Source organism: Echinops telfairi, unplaced genomic scaffold (genome assembly GCF_000313985.2).
Source record: "Echinops telfairi isolate 266 unplaced genomic scaffold, ASM31398v2 ScPeMD7_11;HRSCAF=52, whole genome shotgun sequence".
NCBI classification, from domain to species: domain Eukaryota; kingdom Metazoa; phylum Chordata; class Mammalia; order Afrosoricida; family Tenrecidae; genus Echinops; species Echinops telfairi.
The window spans coordinates 13,892,942-13,920,335 of record NW_022103908.1 but is presented as its reverse complement, the minus strand read 5'-3'; the positions used below and the strand labels follow the sequence as shown (position 1 = coordinate 13,920,335).

The 27,394-nt window shown below is 35.7% G+C and overlaps 1 protein-coding gene across 1 annotated transcript in view; it reads right to left on the bottom strand.

The window, feature by feature from the left end:
* KLHL1 (kelch like family member 1) overlaps positions 1-27,394 on the bottom strand; it is a 412,135-nt gene that overhangs the window by 277,152 nt on the left and 107,589 nt on the right. Inside the window, exons 2-3 of the mRNA XM_004711257.2 lie at positions 13,324-13,506; positions 6,343-6,479 (exon numbers count right to left, since the gene is read on the bottom strand). Of these exons, the coding sequence (XP_004711314.1) occupies positions 6,343-6,479; positions 13,324-13,506 (320 nt within the window). The remainder of the gene's footprint in view (positions 1-6,342; positions 6,480-13,323; positions 13,507-27,394) is intronic.

Sequence of the window (27,394 nt, the reverse complement as noted above, 5' to 3'; positions counted from 1 at the left end):
TTCTGTTTGACAATTGAATTTTCTAGCCTTCGTTCTAATTCTATGACTAGATGGACAGATCCCCTTATTTCAACCTTATCCTTATCAGATCTTATAGGATCTGATGCTAAACTCTATAGCAATTCTATCTACTATATTTGTCATAAAAGTTTTCCCCTTCCACTTCGCTGAACACAGTACATTTTCAAGTATGTCTGGAGACTATGAGAGATGAACCACAAGAGGCTTTCTTTCTGTGAGCAACCTTAACATAGACTGGCCTCCAAAGCTTCCTTTCCAAATTCATTCTATTTCCTCGCTTGTTTTCACAATGTGATCATCCCTACCTGATTACATCAGAAACCCAAGCCAAATATATAGGCAACCTCTCAAAAATGGTCTTTTACGATTCTCTAATGTGGACATATTAACTTTGTAGATTAAATTGCATTAACTTTATACCAAAGAAGATGTCACAAAGTAGTTATTAAAAGTCCTAACTTTGAGCCTTCCTTGAAATAAGTGACTGTAGTTCAGCTTATTGTTTTCCAGAGCTCATCAACAGGTGTGACACATGTTGCCTATTTCATACAACTTGAGGGTCATTTAGTGCACTCACAGTAGACAATTAGTCATTGATGTACTTAAATGGCCAAGCACCATGGCTACCTGCAGTGAACTAACATTAGATTGGTAGATTTATTTTTTGATGAAATCTGCTGGGAGCCACTAAGAACAATGGAATTCAACTTAAGTTATTCCAACTCTTAGGAGGGCAAGACAGTAAGTTAAAAGTCACGCCAATGTCGTAATCTAGAAATGGGCAGTGATAGCATAGATGAGACAACATAAAAGCATTTGCTTTTACGATTTTAGGTTCATGTGCTAATAACAGATCTTTTAATGGTTACCTTTTCCAGGTTATTTTACTGATGAGTGGGCTGCTTTAAAAGAAATGTGTTGTTGATAGCTGCCCCAGAGTCAAACCTGACAAGTGGCAGCCTAATGCTCAAGAGAAGAAACGATGTCCAGTTACGCACCAGCCCCATCATCGGCTAGAAACCAAAACAGTGTGATTCACTGGCCACACTTTAGACCAATAGACATTAACACTCAGTAAAGCACTTGCATAATTTATATCACTTAATCTAAACAAGTGGTGAAAATGAGACAATAATTTAATTTTAATTACAATAAAACAACTCTGAAGGGAGTTTATATGGTCAGGCCTAGGCTGAATATAATGAGATGTACTTTTTAATATGAAAGCAGGTCATTAAGCATCTCTTCTATGTATGTGCAGCCAGATCGTTCCACTGTTTGTCAGTGATTGGAAGCAGCCTTAGTGTTCCTTCCCATATACCAATAGTTAGTAAACTGTTCTGCAACTTGTTCCACATTGTAAGAACACACCAGTTTCCATTAACAGACAGATGGCAACTGCACATGATCGAGAATGTTGACTAGTGCTTTTTGATAAAGTTACTCTGTATTTCTTCCATCTTCTTTGATACTTGCTGCCTTATTCAGGAATTTGATATTACAACACAAGGCTTGACTTTTTTTCTTTTCTTCTTTCAGTTTAAGATATAGAGAGTGTCTTCTCCCTTCTTGGTTTTCTAACTTCAGGCCTTTGCACATTTCATTATAATATTTACTTTGTCTTCTTGAGCTGCCCTTTGAAGTTTTCTGCTCCGTTCTTTTATTTCTTGAATTAGGCTTAGCTATTGTGTGATAAAAAGCAACAGTCAGAATCTCTTCTACCATCGCCTTTGATTCTTCTTTCTTTTCTGGCTTTGCTGGCTTCGTGTTTGAAGCTCATGTGTGACCCCACCCGAATCAGGTTTGCTGTCATTCGTGCTCAATGAGTCAAATCTCTTATTGAGATGGTATTGATACTCAAATGAGATATGCTGATAGACCTGTTTGTCTCTACAACTTATTTTAATAAGTTGTAGAATAAGTCAACAACTCATTTTAATTCTTCAACATCAGCTTGAGTTTACATAAAATGCATTGATAACAGTGTATTCCACAGTTGGTGCATGGACTCATTGTGGAACCTCATATTGAGCATCTGCACCAACTCTTCCCATGATGTAATCCCTTTGATTTCTGTGTATTCCTTATGGAAAAGTCCATATGTGCTGTCACTGTCTGTGCTGTTGAAAGGGGTGTTTGTTCAGCAAATATCATTGGTCTCATAAAACTGAATCATGCTATCTAGAGCCTTTGTTTCTGTCAGCAAGGCCATATTTTCCAACTATTGTTCTTTCTTCTTTGTTGATAACTTTTACATTATAATCATCAGTAGTTATCTATTGGAAAGTCAATAAATACCCAAGAGTCATCCCCTAACTCCTGCTGCTGCTCTTCAGCCGTCCTTCCTAACTTTTCTCCACCCTGGCTCCATGAATGATATTATAAAAGGGGATCTTGCGGTCCAATGGATGTTCTTGCCTCATGCTATTCTTTTTTGATGGTTGTGAGATCCCAAGTTCCTGTTTCTGAGCTGGTTCCTTCTACACTGAGGTAGATGGCAAAACTCACCGATTTCTATGTGAGACTTGCATACACCCAATGTTCATAGTCACACACAACCATTTGATGGAAAACTATGGCTAGAATATCTTTAGATATCTGATCCAAAGATATACAACTGTATCTAGCTAGCACCTGTATACACTTTCATTTTTCTGTTTTTCAGATAATATAACACGTGACAGTTCCATATGTTATCATTCTTGTTTAGTAAAGTTTATTACAATATCCAGAGGGGCCATTTTAGTATTATATCTGTGCACTTTATACTAGCAAAAATATTTTCTTTAATTTTGTTGTCAGATGTTTCTGATTTCCTTTATTCTATTTATTGTTGTGCTATCTTACATGTTTTAAGTATTTTTCTTTTAGTATTATATCCCCTTTCTTATAAAAAATATTATTTCAAGTAAGCTATTACTATCATGCTTTGGTTAACGTTAACTCTGCCCTGTTACCATTTATCTAAACATTTGCATTTTTTCTTATGAAAATCATCAGTTTGCTGGTCTAGAAAAAAACAGAACATTCAGTAACTTTGTTACATATGTGTACTAAAGGAAATCACATAATTATCCTTTCTTCATTTCAAAGATTAAAAACTTTATGAGTTTTTCTTTTATAACTATAATTTTTATTAATAAATTAGAGTTGAATATTTCCCATTATATTAACAGATATTCCTAGAGCATTTTCAGTGTTTCTTTTAAAATAAAGTATTATATAACATTATTACATAGTCAAGCAGTATTGTACAATTGCTACCACAATCAGTTTCCAACATCTTTTTCCTTCCTGGACTCCTTGATACAGTCTCCCTTTTACCCCCTCCTACCACCGCCATTGTACCTCTTCCCCACTTAAAACCCTATTCTAATTGCTATCGCTATAGGTTCATCAATCCTGGGTTTCATATACCAAAAACCAGAAAAACATATAATGCAACTTGAAGAGGATTACCTCCAATGACATAACACCTCTGAGATAACCCAAATATGAACAAACAAAAGACAAAACAAAACAAAAATACAGAAACTATTGAAAAGCAGACCAGGGCTAGTGTGACTCAGGGGGTGGGGGAGAACTGACAAAGTTTTAACTGTTCAAGTTAGGTTTATCCCTTTGATCTTCTATACTCAGCTCTCCAATTGAAGGAGTCTTTATGGCTCAATGGTTAAGTGCCTGGTTGTCCGTTGAAAAGTCAACAGATTCAAACCTACCAGTCACTCTGTGGGAGGAATGATTTAGAAATCTGTTCATGGAAACGTATGGCCTAGGAAACCCTATGGGACTGTTCTAGTCTGCCTGTAGCATGACGTGAGCAAGAACGAAGTACATAACATCAGTCATGTGAATATTGAAGCTAATCTTAATCAAAACTCTGAACGACTCATATTCATTCTCTTCTTCAATTTCCAAATTAATGAAAAAAAAGATTTCTGATGCCATATTAGGCTGTTCATTTGGCTGTTAACTGTAAGGTCAGTAGTTCAAAAGTAGCCACTGCTCCTTGGGAGAAAGACGAAGCTTAATACTCCCAAAGAGATTTACAATCTTGGAAGGCCGTACAGGCAGTTCAACTCTGTTCTATGGAGATGCTATGAATCAGAATCCACATAATGGCAATGAGTTTCTATTTATTTATTTATTTGTTTATTTTTCCATTTATTTGGCTGTGTGATTCTTTCAAACCTTGCAAGATTTCTTGAATTCATGCCAATATGTCTTTAAATTATTTTAAAAATACTCTGACCCATTGGATATTTTAATTGTGTAGCTAACATTTGGCCTACCAACTTGTGACATAGTTTACCCTTCTTGGACTCTCAAAGCCAATATAATAAAGTAGTCCAAAATTGCTGATGTTTTACATGTCTTTCAGCTCTCTTATTCTTCCCCTCCCCCCCTCCCCCCACCTCTTATCTAGAAACTTTTCATTTTTTGTTTCTAGAAAGGAAAATCAGAAAGATATGTTAATTAAATAGACAGGTACACAGATATCGGCCTCTTTTCCTTTGATATCATTGCTCATTTGATCTCTTTTATTGTTACTATCCTTACATTGTGTATATACAAAAGACAAAGTAATGGGAGTAATTTTCTTGTCTACTGCATGTCTCTAAAGTAACTATTAGAAATTTATCAACCAGCAGGGAGCTGTGAGCATTGGAGCAAAGGTCAAAGTTAGCAGGAGCAACCGAAAGGCAACTTTGGATCCTACCTGCCCTCTAAAAATCAGAGCCAAAATCTGGGTCATTCTATTCAGCAGGGAGCTTTGAAATACCTTCTAACTTCCTGCAGCAAGAAGCTGAGTATCTTTTGACCTAGTTTTTGCACACAAGAAATTCAATGCTGCCAGGGCATTGAGGCTTAGGGTTGGCTCTCAGCCTTTGCATTGCTGGAGGGATTCCTAAAATGCAGCGCTTTCATGATTCTTCACTTTCCAGGAAATAATGAATTGATTACGTTTGTGGTCTTTTAACTCAGTACCAATATTCCCTTTATAGTATTACTCTTTTAGCTTGTCTCCACATTTAAATATTATTGAGAGATTACTGAAGTCTGGAAATATTTAAGTCTTTGCATAGCCATCACTACTTTGAGGTTCAACACCAAGAGTAGGTATATTTTCCTCATCTAAGAGGTTTCAGTTCCTGGGTATGAGCTTAATGTTAGTAAATGCCTCATTGTGCTAAACCTACTTTTAGCATAGTTCCAAAGACTGATCTTTACAATGTAGCCTCTTGTTTCTTCTATAGCAAAAATGTTGACACAATAGAAAGGTTTCCACAAGGTAACTGCTTGCTTGAAAATGAGACACTACTCTGTCATATTATCTTCGTCTCATGTTGGGGGTTCAGTATGAACCACGTGCCTTTTCTAAATGTATTAGAGGAAATGGATTCAGAACCCAGGCTATCTGCTTCCACTACTCCTGGATTTTATTATAATGGCTCCCCCTTGTTTTATAAGGCAGTAATAACACTTTTCTTATATTCAAAACTAGTAAAAGATTTCAAAATTGAATCTAAACCCAGATGTGTTGAGCAACAGGGTTTTGATGCCTTCTAATTTCTATTTAACATCTGCCTTGTAGTCTATTTATTCTTTTGTCTAACTTTTCTCTCCAATAGAATTGTGAGCAAGTGATATGGCCTAGTCATTAATTATTCATCAGAGTGAAAACTAATACTTCCAGATTGAAAGATATACAATATATATTTGTGGAATGAATAAAAATATGTGAATATGAGAAACTAGAAAAAGTTGACATAGCAGTTAAGAAAAATTAAAGATTTGAAATTTGTCATTTTCCTATTCAACTACATGTACCTACATTCAACTATAAGTCCATGTAAAATGGATTATTAACATTTTATCATAGGATCACACATTCCCAGAGAGTGGGAGGGGAGTGGGAGAAAGTTACTTGAGCACATGACTTCCAAAGGAAATGAATTAGTATAGATTTCATTTTCCAGTATTCTAATAAAGTCTGGAAGTAAAAGATTTTAAGCTATAGAGATTCTCCTTAATTCTAGCCCAAGCCCATACATTCAATTAAGAAGTGTTTTTTTTGATGACTCAGTTTACTTCCTTTGTGTATATAGGGAATATGTAACTATATACATAAATATAAACATTACTTGTGATTCCAATAATAAATGAAAATATTCTTATTATTCCCTCATTAGTCTTTCAATTGACAAAATGGAAGTGCAAGTTTAAGATTATGATTTCTATTTAAAGCTTTAAAAACATTATTCAAAGAAAATTCACAATAAAACGCACTATGATTTTATAATAAGTCATTTTCTGTACCTGTATATGCAAATTGGACGAGGTCCCAGAGAGCATTGGGGTCAATGCCTTCCATCTTGATCTCTTCTTGCTTGGCTTCACAAACATCACTTGTGAACATGGCCGCAAAATAGTCGGATACAGAACTCAGAACAAGCCTGAAAGAATCCAAGGCTCTAATTAGGCAGTGAATGTAAACATTATGTCGACCACAGTGGAGTGCAGATGACACAGCCCATCAGTCACTCAAATATATTTATTTATACATGGCCTTATGGATGTTTCTTTTTAAAACATCTCTAGGAAGTTTTGTTACATTTACTTACCAAAAAAAACCTTTCTCCTATATATTTTTAAAGCTATTATTTTCCCATTAGGGCTCAATCTTATTTTTATCTAGATACTGACCTACATTTTTTACAGCACTACTTACTAGAGTCTAATTTTTCTCAATTAGTTATAGAGTCAATTTTATCAGTTATTGGACTACTGAATGTATATTAACATATTTTTATATTTCTATCATTTTAGTGTTTATTTGATTGAGTTTGTGACAATAAAACATTGTCCATACCATGATTCTAAGTATGTCTTATGATTAATGAGGTATATAATTTTTTCATTTCATTTTGATCTAAAATTGGTCAAACTTGCAATTAGACACATTGATATACTAGTGATTGTAATGTGAATGTTAGAAAAAGACTATGGGTCGGTATCTGGGAAATTTGTGCTTGGTGATATAAACAGTGATGGAAATGACATGATAGATCTTTTCATGAGTGACTATACCAAAAAGAATCAATCAACATTTAATCACATCAGGAAGTAGCAGATGATCAGGAATGAATGGTGTCAAGTATTAAATGTAAACTGCACTGAAACCATTGTCAACAAGAAAGATTCCAGGAATTGGCAGAATACAAAATGAGATGTTTCAACAAATGGATAGTATTTGTGGAAAGCACTCTTGTCTATATCAAGAAACTTGCAAGACAAATACTTCAATTGTACAGAAACATGAAGAAAAAGAATTGCACCAGTGGAACAATTTAAACAATATAAACTTTGAAACAAAAGATTAAAGTTATCAGGATTTTATTGTACTTGAACCCGCAATCAACATCCGTGGAAGTCACAGACAAGAAATCAATTGTCATATTGCGTTAGGAAAATAATCTGCAAAAGGCCTTTCTTGAAAGTGTTCAAATGCAAATATGAATGTGTGCCTGAACTAACCGGGGTGCTTTAAATCAGCTCATATGTATGCAAGAGCTGGACAATGCATAAGGAAGACTGAGGAAGAATTGATCCCTTGCAATGACGGTGTTGCTGAAAAATAGTGATTATACTATGGACAGCCAACATAAGGAACAAAGCTATATTGGAACAAGTGTAGCCAGAAAACGTAGACGTGATGTTGTTAGGGGCCATCAATCTGGCTCCAACCTTTAGCACAAAAGACTGAAACATGACACAGTTCTTCACCATCCTCACAATTGTTTCTATGCATTGATTCAGTCACGGTGTCCATCCATCTTGTAGCAGACCTTTCTCTGTTTAGCTGTCCCTCCACTTTACCAAACATGATGTCCTTCTCCAGGGGCTGGTCTCTCCTGACAACATGTCTGAAGTACGGAAGATGAAGTCCTGCCATCCTTGCCTCGAAGGAGCATTTTGACCATACTTCTGATACAGATCAATCTGTCCTTTTAACAGTGTATGGTAATTTCAATATTCTTTTCCAGCACCACAATTCAAATCATCTATTTTTCTACAGCCTTCCTTATTCGATGTCCAGCATTACTATGCATATGATGTGGGTTAGTCTGGGTAGACTAGAGAAACAAATTCATAGACACTCATATGTATATAGGAAAGCTTTATATAAAGAGCAACTGTACATTAAGAAAAGACCCCAGCCTAGTCCACCATAAGTCCATAAGTCCAATATTAGCCCTTATGTCCAATACTAGTTCATAAATTCCTCTTTAGACTCACAGAGCCATGCAATCATGCCGAAGGCAAGAAAATCACAGGCCAGTGGGTGAAGAGTCTTGTGGATCCAGTGCTCGTATAAGCATCTTAGCACTGGCGTGGGTCTCCACGTGGCACTAGCATAATTCCATGTGTCTTGTCATCAGGAATACAAAGGAGAAAGTGTCTGTGTCTCACCCTCAGCGAGCTATTTATCTCCATAGCACCTCCAAATGAGGTCATCAAGCAGTGATCTGATTGACAGGTTAAACCCCATCCCTTAACTCTTAATAGTCTCAAGTATGCACCAGATTATGTAACTACCACAAGATGCAATGGAAAATGCCATGGCTGGTATCAGGCACACTTAGTCCTCGGAGTAACATCCTTGCTTTTAAATATTCTAAACAGATTTTGTGCAGAAGATTTACCTAAGATTGTGGATTCGATAAGAGAAAAATCTGGACAACTTCATTGATCCAGTTATACGGATTTTGATCTTCCTTATGTTGAGTTGTATTCCATACTGAAGGCTACAGTCCTTGATCTTCAAAAGCAGGTGCTTTCATTTCTCCTCACTTTCAGCAAGCAGATTGTGTCTCCTCACTTTCAGCAAGCAGATTGTATACCACAGGTTGTTAATAAGCCTTCCTCTAATTTAGAAGCCATACTCTTATTCATATAATCCAGGTTTTCTGATGATTTGCTCAGCATATAAATTGATCCAATATGTTGAGAAGATATAACCCTGGTGTACAGCTTTCCTTATTTGAAACTATACATAATTCCCTTGTTCTGCTCTCACAACTGCCTCTTGATCGATATACACATCTCTAATAAGCACAATGAAGTGTTCTGGAACTCCCAAAATTTTTAGTGTTATCCACAGTTTATGATGGTCCACACAGTTGAATGCCTTTGCATAGTCAATGAAACACCAGGGACCATCGTTCTGGTATTCTTTACTTTGACCCAAATCCATCTAACGTCAGGAATCACGTCCCTTGTTTCATGTCCTCTTCTGAATCCAGCCTTCACATCTGGCAATTCCCTGTCAACATAGTGCTTTCTTTGTTGTTGGATGATCTTAGGTGAAATTTTACTTGTGTTCTATATCAATGATATCACTGAATAGTTTGAGCATTCCGTTGGGTAACTTTTCTTTGGAATTGACACAAATATGGGACTCTTCCAGGCAGGAAGCCAAGTAACTGTCTTCCAAATGTCCTGGCATAGCCTAGTGAGTGCTTCCTGTGCTGCTTCACCTTTGTGAAACATTTCAGTATATATTACCTCAAATCCTGGAGATGTTTTTCCCATTAATGCATGCACTGCAGCTTGAACTTCGTCCTTTAGCACCATTGGTCTTGCTGATATGCTACCACCTAAAATGCTGTGCTATAGATTAGTTCTTTCTGGTACAGTGACTGGATATTCTTTCTGTTTTCTCTTGATACTACATGTATCATTCAATATTTGCCTAGAGAATCTTTCAAAATTCTAATCACATTTTGAATTTTTCTTGTATTCTTTTAGTTTCAGATATTCTGAGTATATTTACCCTTTTGATTTTCTAATTCTAGGTCCTTGCACAGGTTATAATATTTGGCTTTGTCTTCTAGTGAGAATGCTTGGTTTTGTCTTCTCAAGCTGCCCTTGAACTTCTATTCTGTTCTTTGACTTCATCCTTTCTTCCATTTTCTTTAAGCACTCCTAGATTAATAACATTTACAAAGCCTCTTGTGACATCCATATTGATCTTTTCTTTCTTTCCTGTCTATTTAATGACCAGATTTGCTTTCTTCTTGAATGATGACCGTGATAAAGACACAATGAAGAAGTTCAATATCCACAGCTAAAACCAGGCCAATGCTGACTATGGAACAGACCACTTATTGCTCATATGTAAGTTCAGGTTAAAGCTGCAGAATTTAAACCTAGTCTATATGAGCCAAAACATCTCACCTAGATTTGGAGACTATCTCAAGAACGTATTTATGCATTGAACACTAATGACAGAAGACCTGATGAGTTATGGGAGGACATCAAGAACATCATTCATAAAGAAAGGAAAAGGTCCCTAAAAAGGAAAGAAATAAATGATGAAAGTGGATGTAAGAAGAGGCTCTGGTGCTCTTAAACATATAGTAGCTATTATGTTTGGTATAAAAAATGGAAGAGATGAGGAAGTCAAAGAACCAAATAGAAACTTTAAAAGGGCAGCTGGAGATGACAACGTCAAAATAGTATAATGACATGACAAAGACTTAGAGCAAGACAACCAAAAGGGAAAGACACATTTAGCATCCCATAAACTTAAAAAAAAACCTGAACAAAAATTGAAACTTCAAGTTGCAATATTATAAAGTCCAATGAGCAGAATATTGAATGCTGTAATAAACATCAAAAGAAGATGGATAAAATACGTGGAATCATTTCATTAAAAGAATGGATCCATATTAACCCATTTCAGGAGGGAGCATATGTTCAAGGACCTATGGTGCTGAAGAAAGAAGTTCTAGCTTCACAGAAAGCGATCACCCAAAAACAGGGCTCCACGAATTGATGGAATGTCAATTGCTATGTTGCAAGAAGCTGAGGAAGCACTGGAAGCATTTAGACATCTATGCCAAGAAATTTGGAAGACAGCTGCATAGCCCCTTGACTGTAAGAAATCCATCTTCGTACCCATGCCAAAGAATGGTGACCCAACAGAAGGCTCCAATTGTAAAACAATAGCAGTTATATTACATTCAACTGCCTCTTGAGCTATGTACACATTCCAAATCAATTCAATGAAGTGTTCTAGAATTCCTTTTCTTCTCATGGCTCTTCACAGTTTGTTATGATTCATGGGCAAAAGCCTTCGCCCAGTCAATAAAACGAAACCAAACCCATTTCTAGCGTTCTCTGCTTTCAGCCAAGATCTGTCTGAGATCAGCACTGTTTTCTCTCATTCTTTGTCTTCTGAATCCAATCAGAGTATCTTGACAGACAAAGAGTCCTAACAGGATTGGAGGAAGTCTTATGAACAAGCTGACATAGGCAAATGACGTAACTTTGCACGATGGAAATGAGGAGGTCTCGAAGAACTTGCTGATATGTAGATCGATGATTGTAGCTTTCAGCATGGATTACAAGTCAATGAAGGAAGACCCAAATGCTCACAGCTGGACTATTAGGTGCCATTGTGATAAATAGAGAAAAGGTTGAACTTGTCAAGGATTTTGTCTTGCTGGGTTCACAATCAATACTCAAGGAAACACCATTCAAGGGTTTAAATGATGCACGACACTGGTTAAATCTGCCGCACAAGACTTCTTGGAGTTCTGAAAACCAAGGCTGTTACTTTCAGGACTATGGTACATGTGACCCAAGCCATGGTATTTTCAATTACCTCATAGCAATGTGAAAGTTGGATATTGAGTAAGCAAGGCCAGAGAAGAATTGGTGCATTTGAATGTGGCACTGGTGGAAAATACCGAAAGTCCCACGGACTGCCAAAATGAAAAAGAAACCTGTCTTGGAAGAAGTATGGCCGAATTCTCCTTTGAGGCAAGGATGGTGAGACTGTCTTACATACTTAGATGTGTTGTCAGGAGAGGGCAGACCCTGGAGAAGGGCATCATGCTTGGTATAGAGCCAGTGAACGAGAGGAAGGCCATCAATGCAATGGATTGACGCAGTGGTTGAAACAACGGGCTCAAGGCTAAGAACAATAGTGAAGAGACCGGACAGTGTCTTGACCTCTTGTGCGTAAGGGTGAGATGGGTCTAACCCAACTCTATGGCATCAAACAGCGTCACGGTTTTTCGTGAAATTTTCTCACCAATTCAAAGTCAATTTATTCTTCAAAGCACAGCATGCTAGCAAGATGAAACACAAAATACATTTTTTCTACTATATTAACACTATGGAACATTTCTCTCAATAATAATGACAATTTGCATGTGCTGCTCCCTTAAAATTTGGTGATAAGAGTTACGGCAGTATTTGAAAAAACAAATGTGAATTTTACAATTATAGGATTTTGCACCATAGCTATCTTGTAAGCTGAAAGTCTAAATGAACTCTATTGAATAGTCAAAGTTTTCTTCTTACATATTTGCAGTATTAGAAATATTTTAGCCACACCATAATGTTCACACTGTTAGTTTCAATGCGTTTTCCATATGTTAATCTTTCTACAATCGTATAAAGAGTCATATTTAAAATAGTGTACACCTAAGTGAACATATATTATCCAGCTAATTCCATATAAGTGTAAAAGTAGTGGGGTACATGGAAACATTAAAAATACTTTATTTTTATATAGATACTGTGGCTATTTCATTATTTCCTTAATTTTATTAGTATTAGTTGCTAAGTAGTTCAAGATAATTTATGGCTACTTGCACACTAAAATATCTGAAATATTCCACATAGAAATAAAATTAAATCAAATGTTATGTCCTTTAAAATTTCATAAAAAACAAAATGTTGTTTTTTTGTATGAATTTTTATGATGCTAGGTGTGTTTGCTGTTGAGCCTAACAAATTTTATCAATATATGAACATATCATTAAATAAATAATTATAAGAGCAAAACTAACATTCAAATGTGAAGTACCTGGACCTTCCAAGTTGAAATAAATAGTATCTTTAATACCAGCAATTTTTCTTTAAATTTGACAGAAGTGCAAAATTTACTTCACTTTCAGATCTTAGGCAAAAGTACATCCATTTATATTGTAATTTATTTCTACTTAGTATAAATGTGAGTCAGCCAAAATGAAATAACTTTTCTCCATTGTTATCATGTCTACTTATAAGGCTTTTTTTAATGATTTACCTTCATTTATTAAAGAAGTAACTATTTAAAATAACATATCACCCTTGAAAAGTAGAAAATATTTTTTAAAAACTGAACTTCCCCTTGAAATGTAGATTCTCAATTCTGCAATCATTGAATACTCTGCAGTCCCCCTACCAGTACATCAGTTCTAAACACATACTACATATGCCCAATAAAGAAGACCGCTGTACCGATGTGCAGGGATCTTTCGATTTCCGACAATGAGGATAACGTCACAGAGCTGCTGTTGTTTCAGGTAACTTTCCATCTTTCTGAAGGTTTGCTCTGCGTGATGAACTGCCTGATAGAATTCTTCTGAGCTACTGGAGTCCATGTCGCTCTGCGGTGTCAGAGAATGGCTGTTGGCTGCCAATCTGTGAAACAAAGAAGGAAGATGTGTTCATTAGTGTACTCAATCATCCACCTAGACATACTCCGAAAATGGGTTCTGGAAAACCTGTCGCTGTCCTGTTTTCGGTTATTTTTAACACAACTCGGAAGTATGTATATATTTGGATTAAGTAATTATATAGATATATCTTGTCTTTATTATATATATAATATATATTAGAGTGTTAAAAGTTATTAAAAGAGCCATGGTGGTACTGTGGTTAGATATTGGGCAGATTGCAGGTGGCTGTTCAAACCCACCAGCTGATTTTCAGGAAAAAGACGAGGCTATGTTTCTTTCAAGATTTACAGTTGGTGGATATGAATCACAATCAGTTTGATGCTTTGGGGTGTTTTGGTATTAGAACAAGTTACTACGTGTGAAAAAGTCACATAAATAGTTATATATAATAGTAAAAGGATAAATATTGCTACAAGGTCAAACAACTCTGTGCTACACAGCAATATCAAAGTTTGAAGCCCTGCTTCTGAACTTATCTTCTATCTAGGTCCACATATTTCTCAAGTCGATGTTTTCATCTCTCAAATCCTTTCCCAAAGAAGTCTGCACCCTTCGGGTTTCACCAAGCCAAAAGAGCAGTTTCGACTTCTTTGGAGACTCACACTATGTTCATTTAGATATTCTTTAAGTGTAGGGAGCAAAACATCTGAAGGGGCAAGATTTCGCCTGTGAGGTAGATGTAGTCAGGTTTCCCAACAGAAATTTGTGAAATAGCCCTTGCTATTCCCAAAGAATGAGCACGTGGTTTGTCAGGGAGATGGTTTATCCTTCAGTGCAACGATCCCGGCTATTTCTCCCATGTATAGGTTTCAACTTTCTTAAAACTTCTTTCCAGTAAATTTCTGCGATCATGTATGTCCTTTGAGAAAATATATCACAACCACCCCATTAGAAAAATGACATTATTAATAATAACAACAGTCTTCATAGATTTCTGACCTGGCCTCTGCCTTGAATTGATCTGGTCCAGCAGATCTCCTCATTAGTCACTGCTTTATTGGCCTTGTGCAAATGGAAGCAGGAAGACAAGTGATTTAGTGAGAGAGCTAATCTGCAGCCACCCACTGACCATACGGACGTGTTTAAACATGATTGTGTTGTTGTTGGTTTTGGAATAAACTTGTGCATGTATAAAATCAAACCCTGGTAACTACGTTCCTTAGCTTACCACCATATTAACATGCTTAGTCTAAAAGTGACCGCTAATATAATAGTAGTTTCCCATGACATTAAAGTAGCCAACTTAATTATATCATTCTCCTTATATCACCATATCATCATACTCTTGTAATGGTTTAAATGTCCTACAATAGATGATATTATAAAAACATGAGGAAATATGGTTTGTAATAACAATTGACATATGCATTTCAAAGAACTTTTTTTTTAGTATTTGCATACATTTGGTTAAACCAAAATGTAAACCGAATGCATCAGTTCCATATTTATAAATGAAATTTTGAAAATTCCATGAACTTACATTTAGATATTGTACCTATCAAAAACAGATGCTATCTCATCATTAATTTTTAATACCATACTTTTTGAAGCAGAAGTTGAAACTAGAAACATAATACTTAATTGCAAAATAGGTTGGGCATATATAATCCAGTGTTGTAATGACAATTTTAAAAATAAACATTAAAGACTTAAATATATTAAATTAAAAATGACATTTTATTCTATAGTAACCATGTTTGAAACGAATACTGAAAATTCTACATTGTATACATTGCAATATCTTTTAGCAAGCTAAATTCCTCCCTAGAGACAGAAAATACTGTATGTGCAATCAAAGTAAACAGTGTCTGATTCTTGGGTGCTACCTGCGAGGTTCCAATTCTTAGTGATACTTCATACGGTAGAGCCAATCACCGTGCAGTCCTGCACCGTGATCAAAATCCATCGTTCCTATACTTGCAGTCCTGTGTCTGTCTTTTGAGAGGCATCTTTTTATTGCTGTGGAACATTTACTTTACCCAGCTTGATGTCCTGTTCTAAGAATGGGTCCCTCCTGATCACATTTTCAAAGAACATGAAAGAGTCTCTCCATTCTCACTTCTCAGCAGCAAACTTTTTCCAATACAGATTTGCTCATTCTTTAAGTAGTCTATGAAATATTTAATATTCTTCACCAACGTCATAATGCAGAGGCATTACTTCTTCTTTGTGCTCTTGATCAATCTTTCACATGCATATGCGGTGGTTGAAAATACTATGGCTTGAGTCACCTGTAACTTAGTTCACAGAGTGACATCTTTGTTTTTTTAACTTTTAGGAGATATTTTGAAGCAGATTTGACCAATGCAACATGTCATTTGAGTTCCTGACTGGAGTCCCTGGGGGTTAAATATGGATCTGAGTAAAATTAAATCATTGACCACTTCAAACTTGTCTCAGTTTAGTTCACCTTTTTTTGAAATTTAAAGATGAAACAAAACAAAAACCTCACTTGTACTTATGATGACTTTACAGGGGATAATAGAACTGTCCTTGTGGGTTGCTGGACCTATAAGTCATTGTGCAAGAGGAAATGCCCATCTTTCCCTCACATAGCATCTGGGTGGTTTCACACTGCTGACCTTGTTGCTAGCAGGGCAACATATAGCTCACAATGCCACCATGTTCCTTGTTCTTTGGAATATAGCTAGCGATCTCTTCTGGTCAATTGGTCAAGTGACTGTCTTCCTAATTCCTTGGCGTCGATTAGTGAGTGCTTCCAGCTTTGCATCCACTTGTTGAAACATGTCAAAAGGTGGTCCCTTAATTCCCGGGGGCTTCAGTGCAAGGTGGACTGCTTCTTTCAGTACCGCCAGTTCTTGAGCCTGTTACTCCCGGAAACAGTAATATGATGACCATTTCCTTTGGATTCAGGGAAGCTGCATATTCTTTCCACCAATCCTTCAAGAAAGGAACTCAAGGTTTGACATGTTCTTCAGTCCCTCCAGCTTGTAAATGTGTGCATATTTTCTTCTTTAATTTTCTAGCTCCAGGATATTTTGCATTTCACTATATTATTTTACTTTCTCCTCTAAAAACACCTTTAAAGTTTTCAGTTAAACTTTTTTTTCACCATTTTTTCCTTTTGCTTGAGCTGCTTGACCCCAAGAGCTAGCTTCAGAGCCTCTTCTGGTTGTCTATTTTGGTATTATCTTTCTTTCCTTATATTAGGTATAAGATCCATTGGTACCATTTCTATTTAATATTGTTATTGGAGTCAAGCTAGCACAATTTAATCAAAGAAAAGTTAATATAACTAATTTGAGTTATAGAAGAAAAAAAGAGCATCTTTTATTGTTTCTAGAAGATTTGACTATGTCTACAGAAAACCTAAAAATCTACAGCCAAATGAACATACCCAAATGCATTGACAATTTTTATTTTCACCGTTAGTTTTATTTGTCTCTTCTGTGTGACTACACAGTTTTCCTTTAATGATTTGAAATTAATTTTGGCCTTTGCAAATTGCAAATTGCACACCCAGACGTGAGCGTCACATGTCTGTAGAAGAGGGCTAGATGGGATTCACTTAAAAGAAAAATGTTAATCATGGTCATAATATTTTCTTTAAACAAGTAACTCAACCTATCTCAATATAAAATAACCAAACCAAACTCAAGGCATTGAGTTAATTCTGATTTATATCACATCTGTAGGCCATAGAACTACAGTTAGGACTTCTAGGACTAAATCTTTTGGAAGCAGACTGACTCGTTTTTCTTCTATAGAGTAACTGGTAGGTTTTGAACTACTGAACTTTTGTTTTCACAGCCAAGCAATTAACCACTGCGTTATTAGAGGGCCCTCAATAAATGTCTACTTGGAAACTTTCTGAAGTATTTTAAAGCTATATCTCAAACAACACAGAGTTAACAAAACTAGGCTCAATATTTTTTCCCCAAATTACAAAGGCTTTTTAAAAAATATTTTCCTAAAAGGTCTCATAGTTTGACTCTGTTTTGTCTAAACTCTGGTAAATTCTCTTGAAGGTTGGTCAGTCGGTCAGATAAATTGTTAGGTGAGTTTGACTTGATTTTCTCAGTGACAATGACAATGATAAATGATATGTCATTGATTTTCTCAATGACAGTGATGAAGTCATGGTCATGGTGCTTGCACATTTCCCCATAAAATATTTCTAACTCTCAGGCAAGGTTAGGACTCTTTCTTTTGACCTTTGATTCAAAATAGACTTTGAAGAAAAGTTTCTAAATCACAGCACTAGTAATTTAAATATATACTGTCATCAAATAACTGGCATACATTTATCATCATGTCTATCGATATTATGTTAACAAACAGGCTTTCAATTTTTAGAAAATATAAAGCTCATCCTTACGATGTTTCAATAAGCATGTGAAATACACCCTACAGTTTCTTTCAATTCTAAGAATTGAACAATCTTTATTGAGAACCAAAAAATGATAAAGATTTAAGGTAGAAGAAATGGAACTTTAAAAGTCAAATATAACTTTTCCCAAGAATTTTAAGCATGTTTAAAATTCAAGATGCATAGAATAAAGTGAATAAAGCCTTTTTAAAATTTTAATTTAGCATTTATTTTCCATTATTCTTTCACAAGCCCCTGACTCCAAAGCAATATCTATACTCATTACCTTAACTTGCTGTTCTTCTCTTCACTAATTCCTCAATTATAATTTGCCTTCCCAAATGGATCTAATGGGACTGATTCTACCAAGGACATCAGTTCCTTCCTAGGAGCTTTAATGCATTTCGCTTTCAATTCTTATCTTGATTGTTAAAAACCAAAGCTTCAAACCAATTTGTACCAATTCAATCTTGGCTGATAGAGTGAAAATGCGACTGACCAAATATATATATATACTGTGAGTATTACAGTTACGATAACCAGCACGGGGAATTTATGGGTCGCAGCCCTGGAATAGGAGACTCGGAAGAAACACAGTGAGCCTTTTCCGAAGCCTAATACAGGACGTTTGATTTTCTCAGGCATGTGGAGAAGGACACACATTATCAGTGTACATAGCTGCCATCTTAGAACTAAGTTCTGTGGTTGTGTTTGTGTCTCCCAAGAGGGTCAGTTGCTCTGGAGTACACACAGTGCCATTGTTATCTAGGAGAAAGAATGAGTGTCTAGCAGACCATCATCCTGAGGTTTTGCTGATTCTGATGTCAGATCTGTTCCTGTTTTGCTTGATTGTTTATAAATGAATTTAGGAAGAACTAATTCAAAACCAACTGAAACCCACAAACATTCTTTTCTTTTGCTAAGCAATTTAGGATGAAACAGCCTCCCCTTTCTCTGTAAGAAACAATTCTGAAATAAAATGTATTTTTTATAACTTTGTTTAAATTAAACGAAAGTAGTATCCTTTTCAAACTAATGGATGATTCCCAAACTTTACCTGTTACCATTTCTCCCAATTTTTAATATCTCATTGGACCAATTTCCATAGTGTATGATACAAGATCCTATATAAACTGAGATTTCCTACAACTTTTCCTAACATTCACTTCTAGCTTTAATTCTCTCCCTACCTAGTAATTCCAGTGTCTGCAATCTGTTGTTTCCTTGCTTCACGGTCATTTTCTTCCATGGCTTTCATGAACATCTGTCCTCACCTGGAACTTCCACCACACATTGCCATTCTTCCACTAATTCTGATTACTCTAGTGATGAGTTTAAATATCATGCTATATATATATATATATATACATATATATATATATATATAGCATGATATTTAAACTCATTGCATGATATTTAAACACATATACATATATGTGTGTATATATATATGCTTAGTGGTTTTAAAACACCAGCTACTCCACGTGAAAAAGATGAGACAGCCAGCTTCTATAAAGATGTGAGGCTACATTGTTCTCCCCTGGAGCAGCTGACGGGTTTGAACAGCGACCCTTTGTATTAATAGCTGAGCACTCAACCATCCTGTCTCAAGCTTCTGACAAATAGCGTTTATCAAGGTTTAAATAAATAGATAAAGCAAGTGAATAAGAAAACATGATTACTAACTCAGTAGTACTTTCCTTTCCTCAGTATTTCCTTATGAAATGGTAACCACCATAAGGCAAACCCGGCAATCCTGACTTGTAACATGAAAAGATATGTTTGTCAAAGAAAAGTGAAGAACTTCAAAGAACAAGGAAACAGTGCAAAGGACTAATATATTCCATGAACACCACGCTCCACTCTCCGAAGATTAGAAGAACGAATGGGTGTCCTACCAACACACCTCGGCCACTCTGAAAGTGGCCACGGTAGGTACTGACAAAGCTGAAGGAAAATGTGAAACATACTTTAAATCATTTTAATAATAAAGACAGGCTTACTGATCTGAGAGAGACAGGAGGAATATCTGAAATTCTGCCTCTTAAGCACCCTTCAAGCCTGCAGTTCAACTCTTCCAGTAAGTTAGGAATTATCACTCAAAAATTCACTAAAACTGTAACAGTGATAGTTGAAGATACCAGTAGTTTTGCAATATTAGAAAAGGTTAAGAATTTATCGGGAAATTTCAAGTGCATCTAGTATAATTTCAGAAAGTAGGAATAGACAGCATGTGGTAGTTACATATCCTGTTGTCAATATGAGACTTAAGAGTGAAGGGGTGGAGTTTTCAGCCTGTCAATAAGGTCACAGCTTAATGACCTCATTTGGAGGTTCTAAGGAGATAAATAGCTCATTGGAGACAGGACACATGCTTACTCCCTGGGAGACATTCCTGCAGACAAGACACATGGAGCTACACTAGTGCCCTGGAGCTAAAGGAGCCAGGTGGAGCTTTAGACTCCTGCCAGTACTGAGATGATTCCATTGCCACTGGACCCACAAGACTTTCTAACCACTGGCGTGTCATCTTCCTGAATTCAATGTCATTGCATGTGTTGTGTGAGTCTGAAGAGGAATTTACAGATCGGCATCAGACATATGAGCTAATATCAGACTTATAGACTTGATCAGGCTTAGGCTGGGCTGTTTTCTCAATATTCAATTCCTCTTATATACAAAGCTCTTTCTTATACACATATGAATGTTGTTGGATTTGTTTCTCTAGTCAACCCGGACTAACACACAGTATATATAAAATTAAATTACAAGAATAAATTATTTAGGAAGTTGAAAATACTAGTATTATCATATTAAAGGTAAGTAGACATTTCTAAGAATTATATTGGCTCAATTATAAAAATGCTTTTACAATTCATGAATCTTTTTGAATTTTTGAATCATTTACAATTCAAAAATGCTTTTACAATTCTAGGAATTTAAAAGTAAAAGTTTTCTTAAATATATTCAAATATATGAATATTTTTAAAGAATAATTATTCCATTTGCATCCTTTTAAGCTTATTAAGAGATAGTGAAAGCAATAGAGAATATCTGATTATTCTATTTGTATCCTATTAGTCTTATTAAGAGACAGTATAAGCAATAGGCAATATAAAACTCTGTGAACACTGTATTTAAAATTGTAGTTATGTAGTAAATCTAAAAGCATTCAGATAGGAGTGTAAAATAAGGATATATTTTATACATAATTTATAAATAAATTTATATGTATACATTTAAGTTTTCAAAACCTCTATCATAAAGAGAAGCGCACTAAAATAATTACATTAAAATATAGCCAAAGGCATTTTTTAGAAATCTGAGAAAACTATAAAATGCAATTCCAAAATGTATAAATAAATTAAAAATACTAACAACAGGTAAAACCTCACTTTTGTCAAGTCAATGTTGATTCAAAGTGACACTGTGGAACAGGCTAACCTGCCCCTTTGGATCACTGGGACTCCCCTGGGGTTGAACCACTGATCTTGCTGTTAGCAACTTCGTATGCACCCCACTCTTCCACCTGGACTCTTCACATTATAATAAATGATAACTAAATTATAAGTAAATGTGTAACTATGACATGATTTTTGAATCATTTGAGTCTGAAGTGGCTCCAGCTAGCACTGGACTCAGGCTTGAGTTGGACTGGCCTTGATATTATACATGTATGAATATCATTGGTTTGTTTTTCTAGAAAACTCAGCCCAGCGCAGCAATTAGAACACTTGCTTTAAAACATACAGTAAGAGATTTCTGTGCTCAGGGAAGTATCTCTGTCTTTGCGAACACAATTTAAATACTGATAAAAACTATTTCCTCTCCTGGCCTCTGACCCATTGCAAAATCATTAAGAAGAACATACAGGCAAAATGTTTATACACTAAGAATTTTATAAAAAGAGAAATATAGTAATTTTTGATGTAGAATGACAATATGTATGTTTCTGGGTCAATAAAAATAATATTACAATTGAAGTTAGATGTTACAGTAAGAAAGAGTAATAGTAGTCTTAGCTGCTTTGTTGCTAATCAAAAATGTTAACTTGAACCTACTAGCTGCTCCACTGAGAAACATGTGACAGGCACCTTCCAAATTGATTTATTTCCTTGTGGTGAGCCACTCGGTGATGAGATATCATCTGCCACTGATGATAACTGCCACAGAAACAGCAAAACCAACCAAGGCTAGAGTTGGTGCAGAAAACTCTCCGACACTGCTCGGGTGACTGTCAACATGGACAAACACTGTGGGAAATGAAAAGCTGCCTCAAACAGTTGGGGATGGAAACTCCCTCTGATCCAGTAGTGCCTTTCTCCTAAAGAAGTCAGAGGCAGCACACAAACAGACATGAGCCCATGTTCACTGTGGCACTGGCAATAGAAAGTAGACAGAAATAACCCAAATTCCTATTAGTAGAAGAATGGATTAAAAAAAAAACTTTGGTACAAGCACACGGTGCAATACTATGCATCACTTAAAAAAAAAAAAAAGGAAGCCACAAGGCACCTCATGACATGGATCAACCTGGAGCATATTATGCTGAGTGAAAAGTAATCAATTATAAAAGGAACTCTCTACAAACAAACAAACAAACAAATAAATAAAAGGAACTATCACATGACACCACTATTATAAGGGAAAAAAACAAGACAAAGAGTAGCAGCAGACTTCCTTCCTTGCTTTTGACAAGGCACCAAAATGGATCAATCATTTTTTGGGAGGGTCATGGTCCAACAAGAGTGAGGGAAACCCCTGATCAGATGGTTTTATGCAATAACCACAACATGCTGGCCATTCTGTAGATGTTAGTGGTATAGGCAATGTTTACTTTTATAAAAAGAAAAAAAATGTCATGAGTCTAAGTTAAATCAATGGCAATTGTCTCTTTAGCAACCTCATCAATGGGAAAAAAGTGTCTCTAGTCAGTGAAGGTGTTTGAGCATGTGGTTTGTACAATGTTTTTGTCAACCTAAAACTGTTCTAAAAAGTTAAGTTGATGAATTAGAAAAATATATGAAGCATTATCATTTACTAGAGAAATTAGTTATCTGGAAGATTAGGGTCTGTGTCCCTTGATTTCATGCAAAGGATCTGAGTGGCATTTATTTAGATTAGATTGATTTAAACAAACAGACTAGGCTTTAAACAATTTTTAGAAAACTGGGTAGGTACTGGGCCTATCAAGAGGGCATATCTTTGCTTCTCACCGCTCCTACTCAGGATACAATACAGTGCGTCATAATTCGTACAGATAAATTTAGATTTCATTGACTTCATGTCCTGTTCACTACATTTTCTGACCATTTATCTTACTGAAGAAAATCTATAAGGACAAAGTGGAAATTTGTTGCTATGAATAAGGATTAATCATGAGTACATTATAGAAAATCGTTTGGGGCAGTTATTCCTAAAGCATCGTTAGCTTTGGAGATATATATTTTTTCAATTATTTAACAGGCATAAATATTTCTTCAGATATTATGTATCTTCAATGTATTTGTTTTTCTCACTATACTTTAAATGCCATTTTAACCTGGAAAATTATTTATTCTGTACTAATATTCTCCCTTGTTAAATACTAAATAAGATTAAATCAATTACATCCACTAATAATAACTTCCTTAATAACTCCTCCCACTCAGTTTAGTGAATTAGTAAGATTTATTGATCTCCATTAAAGTGTTAAATTACATTTTTTAGAAAAGTACATATGAATGTAACTTCTAGCCTTAATGCGATTCTAATCCTACAATATCAATGTGTTTATGAAACCGTCCACTAATAAATATTAGAAGAAAAATTTTACTTGAGCAAAATTAAATAAGCACAATAGCATATTTCTATGATAGCATAATTTGAGTTAATTTTAATTTAGCATAATTTCATTTATTCTGGAAATAGATTAGTTACAAATAAGAGCTTTGGAAACCCATAAGTGAAAATAGGCTAACTAAAAAGTTCTATGATAGATATCTATGTATTATTGTCTTTTGTGGAAACACAAAAGAAGTGGTTTATTACACCGTGAAGATTGTCTTTTGTGGAAACACAAAAGAAGTGGTTTATTATACCGTGAAGATTCAATGTCATCTGGAAGGAATAGGTGGGTCTTGAGGTAAGATTCAAAGGAAGTGCAGGTGTGTGTGATTAAGAGCTGGAATGGTGCGTGTGCGACGTATTGGCAAGGACAGAAGACTGTTCATATTCCAAAGGATTTAAGGTGGAATTGCAATGACTTTGACATGAGAAGCAGTGTTCGAAGATAAGGTTCAGATCATGAAAAGACTATGCTAATCTCTCTAAGCAGGTAGATGAATTTAGCTATTAAGGGCGTAATGCTCACAATCTTCATTTTTAGAACCACTGTAAAAATCTCTGCCCTCAATGCCAACCAGCTGAATCTAAATCCAACATCAATTCAGATTGAGACACCTCTCTACACTAGGTCTAGCCCGATTAACATACTTGAATAAAATCAAAACCATAAAGAATTTCTCATCATTGTCACTATACTTTGTATCTAACTCTAAGTTAAGGTTTTACTTTCCAGCACTTCACCTTCTATGGCTTCATTTGTATGGTTCTACCATATATTCACACTATAGGAAGGTGAGCCCTGTGGTGTAGGGGTAAATGCTGGGCTGCAATGCTGCAAGGTTGATGGTTAAAAACCACCAGCAGCTCTGCGGGAGAAAGACTGGCGTTTCCATTCCTGCGAACAGTGAAAGCTTTGGAAATGCACAGGGGGTCGCTATGAGTCGGTATTGACTCGGTGGCAATGAGTTTGTTTTGTTATATTAATTTGAAGTAGGGCATTTCACCATTTTATTGTTTATAGGCTCCATGTCTCCACATTTGAGAATCAATAATTATCTTATATTCATAATATATTCATATACCTATTAGTCAAGTAAGCCAACAAATAGCACTTTTTTTTTAAATATCACATTTTTAATGCAATGTTTTGAGTAAATGGATTATTTTAAAAGCTACATTATTTTTTTCTAACTGGAGACTCAGAAACTTCTAATTTAAAGAAATATTTTAATTGGTTTCATTCAACATGATATTTCTTTAAACTGAATTTTTGTTTTATCCTCTATGTTATTATTTTTAGATATGTAAAAGGAAGAATTTTGGAAACTGGCTGTTAGTTTTTTATAGTAACATTATTGAATTATGATGTTGGAAAAGAATATTTAATATACCAGAGTTTGCGAGAAGAAAAGATAAATCTGTCTTAGAAGAAGTATAGCCAGAATGCTCAATAATGCAAGGAAGGTAGACTTTGTCTTATCTATTTCTGACATGTAATTGGGAGGAACTAATCCCTTTAAAAGGACATTTTCTTAGTAGACTACAGGGTCAGAAAAAGCAAGAGAGGGCTTTAACGAGATGGGTTAACATAGTGGCTGCCACGGTCTATCTAATAGACCCGCTATTGTGAAGATAGCGCGAGACCAGGCAGCAATCCATTCTGTCTGACTCAGCATTGGCTGTGATTTAGACCAACTTGAGGGCATCTAACAAAAGCAACAATTTAAGGGTATAAAGAAATTAACCCTCGGTGTCTACTGTACAAAACCCCATTTCTGCTCCTTCTCTTTGAACTTTGGATTGTGAATTGAGTGAAGCTTTACAGAGAAACTCTGTTTTTCATTCAGCATTTCATAGACATCTTGATCACATGTCATTAATTGTAATCCCCACAAGGTAACAGTCATCATCCATTTCCACTCTCTATTTTTCATACACATACTATCTTCTTTCCAAACCTTACCCTGCCTTCTGAACTGTGTCTGGGCAAATGCTTCCCTTTCTGTCTGAAATGACTGCTTGTTCAGAGTAGTTTGTAGCTCTCTATTGTTCTTGTGAACTTGGCATCTCTATCTTTCTTTTTTTTTTTTTATCTCTATCTTTCTTGTTCATCTTTGAGACTTGTTTATTGTTTGGCAGAAAACAGCCCTGGGGTGAGTTAAATTCCTGTATCGAAAGTGAATAAGAGTCATGGACTCATAGATTCCACAAGCCTCTCGCCAAACAATAACCCTGGTTTTTATTGTGATTTTGAATTCCATATCACTTGTTTTTCCCACTCTATCCAGACCTTGTAATGTGACTGCTGTCACAGCAGTCAGTAGTGTTAGCTGGCACCATCGAGGACAGGTCTTCTGGCTCAGAACTCGAGAGGCTTAGCTTTGCATGCTCCATTAGTTCTTGGCTCTCATCATTTTCACCTATTGGGGTCTCTTTTTTTTTTCATTCTTATTTTCTCTAGATAGGAAAAGTCAACAGTTACACCATAGGTGCCTACTCAGAAGCTCTTAAGATGACCGCTTCTTTTCACCAAATTTGGAGGTAAAACATTTCTTTGTGACCAAATTGTGTGCATTGACTTTGAAGTCACCAGACATTAAGATCCTGAGCCTCTAGCTCACAATTCGTTCTTTCAAGGAGTTTGGTTATAGCTAAGACGTTGTTGGTAGTATTATCCCTGTATGCTCTATTATATTCAGAATATATTTGCAACATATTTAATGTCAAACTATACATACTCATATGCAAAGTTCCTTAAACTTCCCCACACTTGTTGAGCTTGCGTGTCTCTCAGTGTATCCATGCTTGGATTACTACAAGGACTGGCATTGCAGGGCAATGTATCACATGATAAAGACCTCGGTTCCCTTTATGACTGTTGTACTCCTCCTGGTGTTTTCATTTGCCTTAATCATTTTATGCTCATGGCACCAGTGTACATTGCCTTCCCCTTCACACTCATTAATATGTATCTACCCTTAGTTGTGCATGTAAAAGTTCAGGTTGAACCTGAAGAAAACTAAGATAAGTCCAAAAAACCAAAACACAAATTTAAGTGTATACCACCTGAATTTACAAACCATATCAAGAACAGGTTTGGGATATCGAATATTAGTTACAGAAGACCTGATGAGCTGTGTGATGACATCAGGAACATCATAAATGAAGAAAGCAAAATGTCATTAAAGGAAAGAAAAGATCAAAGCGGATGTCAGCGGAAACCCTGAAGCTTGCTCGTAATCATAGAGTAGCTAAGGCAAATGCAAGAAATGATGGAGTCAAAGAGCTAAATACAGAATTCCAAAGGGCAGCACAAGAAGACAAAGCTAACCATTATCATGAACGGTGCAAAGACCTGGGATTCAAAAAGCAAAAGGGAAGAATGCACTCAGAATATCTTGAAAGGAAGGAAAAACCCAAGGCTCAAGAGGCAATATTGAAAAATTCTATGGGGAAAATAGAATGATATATGAAGGATAAGTGATATAGGAAGCACCAAAAGAAGACGGAAATACGCACAGATTCACTCTACCAAGAAGAATTAGGCACGGTTCAACCATTCAAGAGGTGGAATATATGCAAGAACCAATGGTACCGAAGGAAGATGTTCAAGTTGCATTGAAAATATTAGCCAAAATCAAGGCTTCAGGAATTTATCTTTCACCAATTGAAATTTTTCAACCAACTGATAAAG